The 14,826-nt window shown below is 51.5% G+C and overlaps 1 protein-coding gene across 1 annotated transcript in view; it reads left to right on the top strand.

Moving 5' to 3' along the window:
- The first annotated feature begins 1,595 nt into the window (after positions 1-1,595).
- Positions 1,596-14,826, top strand: part of MDN1 (midasin AAA ATPase 1) — an 84,542-nt gene continuing 71,311 nt past the window's right edge. The window contains exons 1-13 of the mRNA XM_078877317.1: positions 1,596-1,868; positions 3,229-3,494; positions 3,898-4,131; positions 4,664-4,771; positions 5,617-5,830; positions 6,601-6,807; positions 7,191-7,322; positions 8,236-8,451; positions 10,569-10,738; positions 11,708-11,789; positions 12,565-12,660; positions 13,108-13,220; positions 14,193-14,341. Of these exons, the coding sequence (XP_078733443.1) occupies positions 1,764-1,868; positions 3,229-3,494; positions 3,898-4,131; positions 4,664-4,771; positions 5,617-5,830; positions 6,601-6,807; positions 7,191-7,322; positions 8,236-8,451; positions 10,569-10,738; positions 11,708-11,789; positions 12,565-12,660; positions 13,108-13,220; positions 14,193-14,341 (2,092 nt within the window). The 5' untranslated portion in view covers positions 1,596-1,763. The remainder of the gene's footprint in view (positions 1,869-3,228; positions 3,495-3,897; positions 4,132-4,663; positions 4,772-5,616; positions 5,831-6,600; positions 6,808-7,190; positions 7,323-8,235; positions 8,452-10,568; positions 10,739-11,707; positions 11,790-12,564; positions 12,661-13,107; positions 13,221-14,192; positions 14,342-14,826) is intronic.

Raw genomic sequence — 14,826 nt, forward strand, 5'->3', positions numbered from 1 at the left:
CATTGCAATTTATAGGCATATACATTAACGTCTCCATCCTATGGCCTTCGCCAGAGGTGACATCACAGCTATCTCTCTGAGAACGAAACAAACAGGAGGATTTGTCCACAACTCTGGCTGGCCGCCTGATGATGCTGGTTGTAATTACAGGCGAAACGTCGTACTCGAATTGTAAACGCCGTGGGTTTACTCTCCCAACGCAACCGGTGTGCTGTGCTAGTAACGAACCTTACTAATTGGCGATCGAACCCAAAAAAACGTATATTAGGGGCCGTCCATAAATGACGTCACGCACCGGGGGGCGGAGGTCAGACATTTGTGACGAGGGGGTGAGAAATGTGACGTCACATCAAAATGCGCAACTTTAAATAAATATCGAATTGTTATAACAACACTAATTTGTTATAACAACACTCCTACAACATCGGAGTGCAGCGCCACATTAAATACGCACTACAATGACAATAGTTTAAAGCGATTTGAAGCATGTTTTATTTTCAAAATGGAAATATGGTTTTGGGGGGGGGGGGCAGATCTTTGTGACGTCATATTTGAGGGGGGGGGGGGGTCTGACTTTTTGTGACGCCGTGTGACGAGGGGGGGGGTCAAAAATCGTCCAAAATCGCGTGACGTCATTTATGGACGTTCCCTTATGGATATTGGTCGCGAAAGCCAACATCCACAATGGTAATTTATTTTTCACATTTTTTTTAGTGCATTGCCTCCTGCTGAAGTCTCGTGGCAGCTTACACCACTTGCTTTATGCACGGTAGATTTATTAAAAGGTCGCGCATTAAATCGCAATTATGCAAAAACTAAATTTGCAAAGGTCCCTGAACATGCTGTTGGTGGGCAAGTTACTGTGAGCGAGTCGCAGCTCTGAAAGCCGCCTTTGTCTCCCTCGCAGCGATGATTACTACACAACGCGCGTTACACGTGTGCTCATTTGAGGCTGAGTCGACCTAGATAATCGTCACCGGTGTTGGCCGTGAGCGGGAATCGAACTCGGGTGGCCGGGTTCGTAGCGCGGCGTGGCGCTAACCGCTGCACCACCGCTCCCCCCTACAAAGACAAAGATCCCCCGTGTAGCCTTAACAGACTGTTGGGGCAAGTGCTGTTAGCGAGCACCTATGAAGGCCGGCACGGCACACACGAGGGGGTGGGTGGCCAGCACCACGCCCGACCGCCTTTGTCTCCCCAGTGGCGATGTTTACTACACACCGCACCGGGTACTCATTGGAGGCTGAGTCTACCTAGGGGAAGCCCAGGACCGGTTCAGATAATTGTCCCCGGTGTTGGCCGTGAGCGGGAATCGAATTCGAGTGGCCGGGTTCGTAGCGCGGCGTGGCGCTAACCGCTGCACCACCGCTCCCCCCCTACGCACACACATAACGAGATGAAAGCGTAATTGACGGCAGTTCGCTTTTCCAATTCGAACGATTTTTTTGTTGCTGCGGTGTTGAAAATGTAATGGCTTAACAACAACAATAACAACAACATTAATAATAATTTAAATAAAAATTAAATCAGCAACAGGATGTGACGTTTTACTCGGTGACGCGCCCGGAACAGGATGTGACGTTGCACCACAGCGCACGTGTTGCAGGCTGCCAACACGTGGACGCTGCAGCGAGCAACGCATTTTTGTACCTCGCGCGACAGACACCGCTGCCGTAAAACTCGAGTGCTATATGCGCCGTCATTTATAATTAATTGGAAGATTGTGTGCGTGCGTGCGTGCGGTTTTCCGTCTCGCTTACGAGATGGACCTCGTGGCGGTGCCGATGGACGCGCTGCTTCGCCTGGCGAGCGTGAGCGGCCAATGCCAAGCCGGCTTGGGCCACCTCGCTGACCGGCCACAGCAGCAGGTGACGCGCCGAGTTCCCGTGGCCTCACTGGCCCCCTCGGCTTCTCGTGCCCCCCTCCCCCCCCCCTCGATCTCTCGGCCTCTTAGCCTTCCCCCTGCGAGAGAGGCTTTGCGATGCACGCGGCTAGTCGGAGTGAAAGCATGTTGTTATCTGGGCCCTTGCGTTATCCTGGAAGATGGTTTACAGGTCCGTGTGAGGGCTAGTGGCTGGTCGGTTATCGTCAATGCTAGTGCTAGTGGCTGGTTGGTGCAGGCTAGTGGCTGTATGGTTATCGACAGGGCTAGTGACTGGTTGGTTATGGTTTAGGGATAGTTGCTGGATGGTTATCGACGGGGCTAATGTCAGTGACTGGTTGGTTATGGTTCAGGCATAGTTGCTGGATGGTTATTGTCAGGGCTAGTGGTCGTGGCAGGATGGGTAGTTGGTAAGAGCAGGACTGGAACTTGTGTGATTGACTAGTTCGGGTTTGTGGAAGTGCTATTATATAGCCCAGTAGCTGGCTGGCTGTTGTATACCCTTAGGTTGTAGGTCTAGTGCGAGCTCGTTGGTTATGGGTGAGTGCAGTGTTAGCTATTGATTTTTAGTGATATTGGCCGCTTTAGTTTTCTGTTGCTCACAGCATTCATCCCTTTAACTCTCGCCCCAGCATCGCGTCTCCCATTCATTGTTGTAATGAATAATTTGCTCGCCACTTGTGCCAACCCCTAAATGAAAATCCCATACATTGCGATTGTGTTGTTCAGTTATGACCGAGTGACGTGACCGGTGACGGAATGACAGCCAAAGGAGGGAACGTTTCCAAGAGAATAACCACCGCAGATGAATTGCCGAGATGTGTTTTAACAACATTTGAATATAATGTGAATAATTTGACTTAACGTACGTTTTTTTAGCCAGTTTCATGATTCACAAATAGATATTTGGGTTAGGCCACATAATGATCTGGATAATTGTGTCGTCAACACCCTCCACCACCCGACATAACCCAAACAAATGTGTCAATTCTGTTTTTTAAATAAATAAAATAGTATCCAATTGCTGAAGTTTATTGTGAGAATTGTTTTTCTGGGTGAGCTGAAACAATAACAAACGGCATGTTAATCGCTAGTACACGTGACAAATTGAATTAGTTTAGCCGTGTTGGGTGGTGGAGGCTCTGGACGACATACATTTATCCGGATCATTACATGGCTAAATTTGAAATAATTTGTTCAGAAAACAGATATACCATTGCACCCCCCTCCGCCCCACCACCCCATAATTATTTCAGTACTTCGAGGACGCTGTATACGAATGCAAGAACATCTGCCCGCCAATGTAAACCTCCTGCTGCTGCCACCCTTGCACGCACTCACTCCAGGCTTGGTCACCCTCCGAGCGCGGGGCTCTGCTGGACACTCTCTCAGCGCTGCTGCTGGAGCCCGACTCCACGCTGCACGTGGCGCGCGCCCTGCGTCCGCTGCTGCCCGTGCTGCTCGAACGTCTGGGGGAAGAGTCGGAGCGGCGCGGGGAGGAATCCGAACAGGAGACGCGAGAGTCGAAAGCCTCGAATCGATGGATGGGCTTCCACGAGCGTTTCTGCGTCGCGCTGGGGAAACTCTTGCCGCTGAGCCCAGATGCGGTGCAGTAAGTGTCTTGTTTGACGTGCTCTTCGAAGCTGATTATTCCAAGCCATGGCGACAGCGTTTGTTTTATGTACCACTAACTCTAGTTTTATAAGATGCTGCGGAAAGTAAGATGCACCCAAAGATTTGGGGGGAGTTTGAAATAAAACAAAAAATTCTGGAAAATACAACGTCCCGGGAAAGTGGGAAACAAGGGAATAAAATATTAAGTTGCTCGCCCATCATTCAGTGCTTAATAATATTATGAACCTAAGTAAATTCAGCTTGGTCAAAGCAAGTGTTTAATAACAATTGAGTTGTGGTAAAGGAGTCGCCGAACGTTGTCGGGCTAATTTCAGAAACTTCTCACAAGGTATTAGTTTTGCTTGGTGCCATTACTCGCTAATACTGATTTTGTGTTTCAGGTTTGCGGAGCGATATTTCAAAACGGCACCGCCCGCATTTGTGCGGCTCAGCCACGGCGGTGCAACGGCCGCCAAGGAAAAGGGGAAGAGAAAACGATCCAAACTCATCCCTCTGGCCGACCTGATGGAGGCATCGTATAGGCTACTCAAGGGATGTCACACGGTGCTGTCCGACCAATGGGACTGGAGTGTGTGCGTGCCCCTTTTGCAAGATCCAGACAGCCGCGTTCGATGGTAGGCATCTGTAAAAACGCACGCCTCGCACACCACGGCCATGATTCGGATTTTCCCTCTTTTTCCAGGAAGCATAAACCACTGGGATGTAAAATCATCTCTTGTTTGGGTTAATGGGAGGGAGCGGTAGCCAGAATGAAACCAAAACATGGCTAATGTAAAACACATGTAAATGAGGATATAAAAACAGGTATTATTTATGTTTAAATTATGAGCCTGAGTGCTTGTATTAAGTTTTAGAATTGTGTTGGTTATTTACTTGCATTTATCTCTGTGCAGCGCCTTGGGTGAAACGCACTTTATAAGTGTAAATGATTCATTATTATTATGTAGAATGGGGGTGAATGTAATAGAATGTGTCTTCTGTTTTTATTGCTTCCTAAATTAATGTTTGCACTCACGTGGCTCGAACCATCCCCCGCATGTGTAATAGGTGTACAGGGTACGCCAGATAATCTGCCCGCAGATGATGGAGAATTAACCATATATTCCAATGCATTCCGATGTGTTCTGTGTGCATTTATTTTTTCAGGTACACGGCCAACTGCCTGGCGCTGCTCTGCGCGATGAGCGACCGGCAGAGGATGCAGTTCCTCAGCCGGGTCCTCAGCGAAGATGAGCTCATCTCCCACCGCATCGCGTGAGTCCGACCGCACCAGTCAAATCCCTTGGGTTGTGGGATGCTGCCGTGGTGTAACGGTCAGCGCACTGCACTCGCAAACGGTTCGATCTCCCGGCACGGCAGTTTGTTGAATCTCCCCCGCCACTGTCCACCCAGCATTATATATGGATACGACACAGATGGTCGATCGGCAGGTTATGTGCGGTGGGGTGAAGTGTGGGACCTCCCATCTCTTCCAAGACTTCTGGCACAGCATTGAAGAGAAGGCTTAAGTACCCTGTTGAAATTGCTCTCTTAGAGTTCCCCCTAGCAGAGGCCCTTCCGCCAGTAGTGCGGTAAGCAAGCAGTTGCTGAGCTGCACCCTTACCTTTGACGACTTAACTTAGAATGTGTGACGAGCCCAAATGCTTCGGTAACCACGCTGCTGCTTTGACGCTTGTCCGCAGGGAATCGCCGTTCGCAAAGTGTACGGAGCGTACAGCTTAGCACGTAGGCTTTCGCGACCAATATTCATAATAAAAGTTTTTGGGTTAAATGTATCGTAACCCTTCCACACCCGGCACAGCCAGTAAGGTTTGTCACGCAAACAATTCGCCAGTTAATTGCTACTTCAACCCACTGTTGTGTTGGAGAGTAAATCCACAACATTTACAATCTGAGTACGACGTCTCGCCGGTAATTACATCCAGCATCATCAGGCGATTTGCCAGAATAGTGAAGCAATCCACCAGCTTCCGGTCTCAAATAGTGCAAGATGACGTCATCACCGCTCGCAGCTCTTAAGCGGTTAACAGCTTGGCTTATTTTTTGCTGTCACTGGCTGCTCTTATACCGGCTGCCTGATGTCCCCCCCGCTCGTGCAGGCTGATAAAGGAGAGCGCCTCCGAGGTTGCGGAGGGAGCGCTGACGCTCGTGGCGTCCGACTGTCCCCTCTGGAGCCGCGGGGTGCTTCCCCAGGGTCCTCGTGCGGGCACGGGGAGCGAGTTCCTCTCCAGCGACCTCTCGGAGCGCGTCGTGCCCGTGTGTGGCGTCGTGCTGCCGCGGAACGGGCCCGGAGAGGAGGGCACGGCTGGGCAGGTGACTGGGCCGGTTGAGTCGGAACGCGTTACGCGATTCTGCGAATGTTTAGATTTCGCACAGTTTGTTAAAGCTGTGTCGCATGGTGAACTGTCATTAATGTTCGCCCATTTAACGTGTGAATCCTGTTATAATAATCTTAAAGTAGATTTTGTATGACAATATTTGTTAAGGATTTCTGCCGCGGTGTAATGGTTTACCACAGTGGACTTACAACCCAGATGTCCCAGGTTCAATCTCCCGTTGCAGCAGTTTAAATAAAGGACAAGTTTATTAAAAGGGAAATAATAAAATAATAAAAATTAAACATAATAAAATATAATTCTCACGACGTTTCGGCCACAATGCAAGCAGACGTCCTGCTTGCGTTGTGGCCGAAACGTCGTGAGAATTATATTTTATTATGTTTTATTTTTATTATTTCCCTTCTACCGAAAGAACCAAGAATATGAATCCCTGCAGTCACGAAAGCTTTAAATCGAAAGTTTATTCAACTCCTGCTCCCCCCCCCACCGCTGCCTCTGTCCACCTGTTAGTCAGTCGGCGAGATTTCGTCTGGTGAGGTAAAGTGCGGGTACTCCAGCATCTTCCAAAACGTTTGGGCCATGTGGAAGAGTAGGCCAACATACCCTTCTAGAAGAGCTCCCTCAAGTGGTGGTGAAGGCCCTTCCGCCAGCAGCGGTGCGAGCGTTACATTTGCAAGCCTGAAGGGGGAGCGCCCCCCCCCCCCTCCCGCGGTGACTGAGCCCCGTGTGCTCGTCTCTGCTTAGACCCCGTGCCCGCTGGTGCCGGTCCCCTCGACGTGTGCGCTGCTGCGGGCCCTGGCGTCGGCGGTGGCCTCTCGCCGCGCCGCTCTCATCGAGGGCCCCGTGGGCTGCGGCAAGACGGCGCTCGTCGAGCGGCTGGCGGCGCTGACCGGACGGACGGCGCCGCCCGGACTCCTCACCGTGCAGCTCGGGGATCAAACCGACAGCCGAGTGAGCTCGCGACGCACACACCAGCACTCGCCGGCGACACACACCGGCGTTCACCGGCGCTCACCGGCACTCACGAGCAGCAATCACCAGCAACGCTCACCAGCGGCACTCACCGGCGCTCCACGCAGTGTTGGCAAAGTAGACAATTGGGGGAAAAATCTAGTGGTGACCAAAGTGGTTGAGGTGGCCACAGCCAACTTTAGTTGGTAGTAGGTAAGTAATTTTGCAGTAGTTTATCTATTATTAATTCTTGCTATACATGCATGAAATCTTGCGTGCAACCATCGGTCCTGAAGTGCGTGAATTTTCGTCGCTCGACGCGCCTCGTGCTCCCGTGTCCCCCTTGCGAATGACCGGTGTCGCGCGTGCGCTTCCGCGCGTAGACGCTGCTGGGCATGTACCGCTGCACGGATGTCCCGGGGGAGTTCACGTGGCGAGCGGGCGCCCTGACGCAGGCCGTGTCGCGCGGCGACTGGATCCTGCTCGAGGACATCGACTACGCACCGCTCGACGTGGTACGGTGGGCCGGGGGGGGGCGGGCGGGGAGGGGGTGGTGGGGGATAGGGGGAGGGGGTGGTGGGGGATAGGGGGTGGTGGGGGATAGGGGGAGGGGATGGTGGGGGATAGGGGGAGGGGGTGGTGGGGGATAGGGGGAGGGGGTGGTGGGGAATAGGGGGAGGGGTGGTGGGGGATAGGGGGAGGGGGTGGTGGGGGATAGGGGGTGGTGGGGGATAGGGGGAGGGGATGGTGGGGGATAGGGGGAGGGGGTGGTGGGGGATAGGGGGAGGGGGTGGTGGGGAATAGGGGGAGGGGTGGTGGGGGATAGGGGGAAGGGGTGGTGGGGGATAGGAGGAGGGGGTGGTGGGGGATAGGGGGAGGGGGTGGTGGGGGATAGGGGGAGGGGGTGGTGGGGGATAGGGGGAGGGGGTGGTGGGGGATAGGGGGAGGGGGTGGTGGGGGATAGGGGGAGGGGGTGGTGGGGGATAGGGGGAGGGGGTGGTGGGGGATAGGGGGAGGGGGTGGCCTCGTCATCCCAGCCCTCATTTGCATAAACAGCAATTACTATGAAGCCAGACCCTGCTGCCCCATGAGTGAAACTAATACACTTCTGGGCAAATAAAATATACAATCATGTTTTGGGTTTGGCTAGTTGATAAGTATTTAGTGGATAATATTTGTATATGGTACAAGGGCTGGAGCAGTAGTCGTGGTTATTGCACTGCACAATGAAACCGGCGACCCGCTCACGGCTTAACTCGGTGGTGCAAGAGCACCGGTCGAAACAAAAAGTTTTATTCACCGACTCGTCCTTTGGCCGATGAGCGTGGCCGCCGGGCTCTGCTTATCGTGACCCGTCGTGGGCATCTTTGGAGCGCCGTCGTCGCGAACGCTAAACCCACGCCGCTCCTGTCCCCGCCGCCGCCGCAGATCTCGGTTCTCATCCCGCTGCTGGAGTCGGGCGTGCTGTCCGTGCCGGGGCGGGGGGACTGCGTCCGCGCGGCACCCGGCTTCCAGCTGTTTGCCACGCGGCGGCTGCACGGGGCCGCGCTGCGCCGCCACGCGATGGGCTCGCACGACGCGCTGCTCGACAAGGCGTGCACGCGCGTGCGCGTCGAGCGCATGGCGCGCCCGGAGCTCAAGGAGGTGCGCTCGCCCTGTCTGCGTGTCGTCCTTATGCGCGTGTGGTTATGGGGGAGCGGTTGGCGAGGTTGGCGCGTTTGTGCTGCAAATGCCGCAACCAGAGTTTGATTCGTACTCTTAGTTTTTTCGGTAAAGACACGTAGGTACAAAAATGAAATTAAAATTAATAAAAATAATCATAAAAATCCCGGCGTTTCGGAGGCAACACAAGTCTCCGTCATCAGGTGGGACCGTCACAGCTAGATTTGCTGTATCAAGTGAGGCAGAATTCCAAGAGACAAGCTCTTAAATACAAGTTAAGGGGGAGAGGGGGGGAGCTTATCAGAATGTGGTAGCCAATGAATGGAACGTATTGGGAGGGGGGGGGCTAAAAAAAAGCACGATGTGTAAGCCCCCCCCCTCCCGATACGTTCCATTCATTGGCTACCACATTCTGATAAGCTCCCCCCCTTCCCCCTTAACTTGTATTTAAGAAATTGCATCTTGGAATCCCTGCCTCACTTGATACAGCAAATCTGGCTGTGACGGTCCCACCTGATGACGGAGACTTGTGTTGCCTCCGAAACGTCGTGATTTTTATTATTATTTTATTTTTATTAATTTTAATTTCAATTTTTTACCTACGTGACTTTACCGACAAAAATAAGAGTATGAATCCTTGCAGTCACGAAAGCTTCAGATCTAGAATCAGAGTTTGATTCTCGCTCGCGGCTGGCATCGATGACGAATGTGTGAACCAGTCCTGGGTCTCGCCTTCGGTCGACTCAGCACTTGCCCCAACAGTCTCCTAAGCCTGTGGGGTGGGATCTTTGCGTTTTGGTTATTGGGGAGAATTGAGCATGTTTAGATTAGGGGTCTGCATTAGATGGTGGTTAGTGGAGGCATACTTGTTAAAGTGTATCGGTGCTTACGTGTTCGTGTGTGTGTCTGTGAGGGCTGCAGCAGGCTTAATAGTTGCTCGCTTACATCTCTATCGGGGGATCTGTCGATGTGGTTAATGGAGGAGATTGAGTAGTATTTTACGCGGATCAGAGTACGTGCTTGTTGTTGATTATTTTTCAGACATGCACGTGTGCATGTCTTTCTGTGTGCGAGTGGGAAGCTGTGGTGCATGGTGGGCGCCTTGATGTTAATAAGGAGTTGTTTGTCGGTGATGGGGCAGGCCCCCAGACCGCTTCATATATCATCATCCCCACTGTTAGCCATGACTGGGAATCTAACTCAGGTCACCTGGCTCATAGCCCAGCGTGCCAACTAAAAATCCGGGCCGTGTATCTTGATTTGAAGCTTTCGTGACTGCAGGAATTCATACTCTTTGGTTCGTTCGGTAAAGTCACGTAGATCTAAGTCACGTAGATCTATCTATGTAGATCTAAATTTTGATTTCAAGCTTTTGTGATTGCAGGGATTCATCTTCTTGGTTCTTTCGGTAAAGTCACGTAGAAGGGAAATAATAAAATAATATAAATAAAACATAATAAAATAATTCTCACGACGTTTCGGCCACAACGCAAGCAGCCGTCCTCAGGTGAAGACCAGGTCTGTTGGGGAGACCTTCAAACGCTGTCTCCCCGACAGACCTGGTCTTCACCTGAGGACAGCTGCTTGCGTTGTGGCCGAAAAGTCGTGAGAATTATTTTATTAATTTAATTTTTATTATTTTACGTAGCTCTATCTACGTGACTTTACCGAAAGATCCAAAGAGTACGGGCCGTGTATGTGGATTTTTTAATCCTTTATATTAAGGTCACTTGCTTGCTTGCTTACGACCGTGCAAATCTTTCGGTCGTTCTTTAACCCACTTCCCGTGATCCAATCGAGCTGACATTTTCCACACAGACTCGTTGTGCGTGACAATTAATTTTCGTGAAAATTTTTTTCCAAAATTTTACACTGTTTAGGGAATTTTTTAAAAATATTTAATTACCAATTGCTTAATGCTGGCAGACAATCATCTGACCCATAGGTGGCAGCCATCTCAAGCCAGAGGACGAGAGGACTCTAGCCGCCACGCATATAAAGGATTTATAGTGAAAAACGTTGTTTTTACGGGTTAATTTTTTTTTTGTTTTTGTATGAATGGGGACACTGCTGACGTGCGAGCGCTGTGCCCTGCCCAGGTGCTGATGAGCCGCTTCAGCCTACCCAGCCCTGCGGCCGAGCGGCTGCTGCTCATCTACTGCCAGCTGACGGGAGACCAAGTGGACAGTTGTGCGGGAGCGGAGGGACCCCAGATGACCCCGGCACAGCCGAGACGCCTCAACATGGAGGGGCGAGTCATCTCGCTGAGGTCGGTCGTGGCACTGTCCGTCCACCCCCCCACCACCACCACAAAACTTCCTCGTTGAATTTGGGAAAAACACCGATGTGCATCGCTGTGTTGTACAATACCGCTGTGGTATACTGTGTTTTTTTGTAAGAATAGTGGTTAAATTTCGATTTAAAGCTTTCGTGACTGCAGGGATTCGTCTTCTTGGTTCTTTCGGTAAAGTCACGTAGAAGGGAAATAATAAAATAATAATAAAACATAATATAAAATTCTCACAGTGAGAATTATTTCATTATGTTTTATTTTCATTATTTTCCCTTCTACGTGACTTTACCGAAAGAACCAAGAAGAAGAATAGTGGTTGCTCAAACATTCTTTACCCCACGAGGCCTTTAACGCAGCAACAACAACAGCAGCAATGTCGCGGTGCCGTCATGTCTGTAAACGTGACGCGTGACGTCACGTGGGCCTGCCAGCAGGCGCTAATTTTATAATGTAGCCCGCCGGAGAACATCGTTCAAGAAACGTGGAGGAGATAGCTGCACGTGCCGCCTGCTTGGAGTGATCTGTGTCCTCGGAGGGCCTCTTCGGTTGTTCACCTGGGATGTTCAGCTGGGATGTTCAGCTGGGATGTTCAGCTGGGATGTTCAGCTGGGATGTTCAGCTGGGATGTTCAGCTGGGATGTTCAGCTGAGATGTTCAGCTGGGATGTTCAGCTGGGATGTTCAGCTGGGATGTTCAGCTGGGATGTTCAGCTGGGATGTTCAGCTGGGATGTTCAGCTGGGATGTTCAGCTGGGATGTTCAGCTGGGATGTTCAGCTGGGATGTTCAGCTGGGATGTTCACCTGGGATGTTCACCTGGGATGTTCAGCTGGGATGTTCAGCTGGGATGTTCCCCTGGGATGTTCAGCTGGGATGTTCAGCTGGGATGTTCAGCTGGGATGTTCAGCTGGGATGTTCACCGTGTTCATCGCCGCGTTCCCGTGCAGGGATCTCCTCAAGTGGTGCCAACGCGTCGCCCATCTCTTCAAGGGCACGGCTGAAGCCAACGCGCTCTGCATCTTCCAGGAGGTGGGCGACGCCTCTGATAAAACCAGTGTGGCAACCAATCAAGATCCCTAAAACACTCGCACACATGACGACGCATCGGTTCGTAGCCCCCGGTCAGGCCCTTCGTGATTGTGCAAGGGTATAGGGGGAGACACTTTGTTATCACGCCAAAGCCTTTGGCACCACTCGTGAAAGTTTCGCGATGTTTTCGTATTGTATTGTAACCGCCACCACTGCCTTGGGCTGGTCGCCCTTTAAAAAGAGCTGCTGAGCTCAATGGGCTTTTGCGTGTGAAATAAAGTGTGAGTCTTGAGTCTAAACTGCGGCGTATTTCTTTTTTTAATTGGGTAAGAGCGGGCTGACTCAGTGCTGCTCCTGCAAGGCAGAACAGTGAAGGATTATGGGATATTAAACGTGCATGTAAACACCTCCACCCACATCGCGTGTCATCAGAAACTAGTTTGCTGTCTTTCCCCCCGCAACTCCGATTAGCATCGTTTGTTACGTACGGTGAGAAAGAAGTTCAACAAACACAATGACCTGGCTCACACTTTGTCGAATTTTCCTTTTGTGATGCTTTTTTGGCAAAAAACATGCCGATGCCACCCACCACTCAAAGGGGTGAATTGCCAAGGCATTAAATGTGTCAAGATATGAATCTGGCCAAAGGTGTCTCCGTAACCTGCCACACATGACTGTAGCAATTCGACTTTCTCATGGTGGGGGACCAGGATGTTCATCTCGCTCCCACAGCGCTGACGGATTGCGCGTTCTCCCCCCCCACCCCCCACCTCAGGCGCTGGACTGCTTCTGCGCGGTGCTGTCCCAGCCTGAGAACCGGCAGATGCTGGCGGAGATCATCGGCTTCCAACTCAACATCATCCGCGAGAAGGCACGTCCTTCTGCGCACCACACACACCTGCGCGCACACACGCACGAACACGCATTCCCACACGCGCGCGCACAAACGCGTCTGGCGTATTCTCTCACGCGTGTATGGGACGCCACCCGATGCGTTGGGCGGCCTTTTGGGAACATGCCTGAAAGAACGTTCACCGCAGAGATGGAGCGCAGAAATAATATTGTGCGCGGGTGCTCGGTGGATATTCAACGTCGTCATCGTCGTCATCGTCATGGCTGATGATGAAAATGATGATACGGGCATACCCCGGTTTATGTTCCTGAAAACCAGTACATAAATTGAAAGAACTTAAATCGAAGCATATTCGTAAAGTAACACCAACGTGAATCGCAGAAGTCGTGTTCAGAAGCCGGCGCAGTTGTCGCTGATGAGGCTGACGTTGCCGTCGTGGGCGTCGTTGTTTCCCCACCGTTGCAGGTGGAGTTTTTCTGTCGCCACTACAAGCCCGAGATCGTCGTCACGGAGACCACGGTTACAGTCGGACGAGCGACGCTTCCTCGACAGCTGAGAGAGGCCGTGACTCTGAGCAGGTGAAGGCGAGACGCGGCAGTAGGCGCTCGCAAACTGCACTTACACCAGCAGGAATCCTGCTAAGCCAAGCGGGGAATGGTGGTGTGTGTGTGTGTGTGTTCGAGTGTGTTTGCGTGTGTTTTTGTGTGTTTGTGGCGAGCGGTGGCACAATGGTTAGCGAACTGCGCTATGAACCCAATATCCTGGGTTAGATTTGCCGGCCATAGCTGACATCAGTGGGCGAGTGATATTTGAACCACTACTGGGCCATCCACCTTCAGCTCACGCTGAACAGCGTGGCGAAGTTACAGTCTTAACAACCCCCATGACTGACACCGTGTGAAGAGTCCTTCATCCAGCAGTGGAATGGTTAAAGGGCTATAAATTAATATGATTTATTTTTAACAATTGCGGAGTGGTGAGCGAACTGCGCTACGAATCCGGTTACCCGAGCTCGATTCCTGACCGCGGTTAATATCGGTGGCCAATGATATCCGAACGGTCTTTCCCACGCCGGAAGGACCGGTGACTGTGTTACGAACCCAGCTTCCAATCCTCGGTATGCACCGTGTGCAAGGCGTGGGGGTGATTAATCAACACTTGGGTGGCGAGATGTTAACTACCTCACCTTGTCTGCAGGTGGTCGTGGGTTCGATCCTGACCCTGATGCGTTTATATTTGGAGTTTGCATGTTCTCCCCGTGGTCGCGTGGATTTTTCTCCGAGTCCTCCGGCTTTTCCCTCCACATTTAGAATCGACACGAGGCTAAAGTATATTTGACTGTTATAAATTCGCGCATGATAAGCCGCTTGGTTGAGCTATCATTTGTGGACAGGTCGCTTCTGAAAAAGACCTACGTCGCTACCTGGTAGAAGAAAAGGTTCAGTTTTCATTGAGCTTAGTAACATCAAACAGCACTTGACGAGCCTAACCAGAACGTGGTGGGGGGGGCTGCCGGGGTGGCTTCTCCGCGCGCTTTCGCCGTCGTGCAGGGACGCGGCGACGTTTGCAGCGACGCGGCCTTCTGCGGTGCTGCTGGAGCAGGTGGCGGTGTGCGTGGCGCGCGAGGAGCCCGTCCTGCTGGTGGGCGAGACCGGCACGGGGAAGACGTCCACGGTGCAGCACCTGGCCACCAGCCTCGGTAGCAAACCCCCCCCCCCCCTTTCTCCCACGCCCCGCTGCGTTGTTGTCTCGCCCCGCTGTGTCGGGCTCGCGGTCCTTCCCTGTGTGCGCAGGGATCGTGATGATGATGATTATTATGGGATGTGTAGAACATACATGTTTATCGAACACACCGCAACCATGTATGTTGAACTTCTTTCACACTGTATGTAACCAACCGTGCTAATTGGAGATGCGGGGGAGGGACAAATAAAACACAAAGCAGTTAAAAATTGTTTTATTTCAATCTCGATTTTATGCTAATTTAAGGCAGATTTGACCTAGTGGGGTTCAGGACCCATAGCTATCACAGAGGGTCCTTGCCTATAAACAATAACAAGCAAGTATTTACGTGTAGGGAGAGTCAAGAAATGCACATTTAAAATAAATATAATAAATATAATTGCTTATAAATGATTTTTCTTGGCCGATCTACCCAATCGCCAAACGTGTCCCCCGCTTCAC

Source organism: Lampetra fluviatilis, chromosome 47, assembly GCF_964198595.1.
Source record: "Lampetra fluviatilis chromosome 47, kcLamFluv1.1, whole genome shotgun sequence".
Lineage (NCBI taxonomy): Eukaryota > Metazoa > Chordata > Hyperoartia > Petromyzontiformes > Petromyzontidae > Lampetra > Lampetra fluviatilis.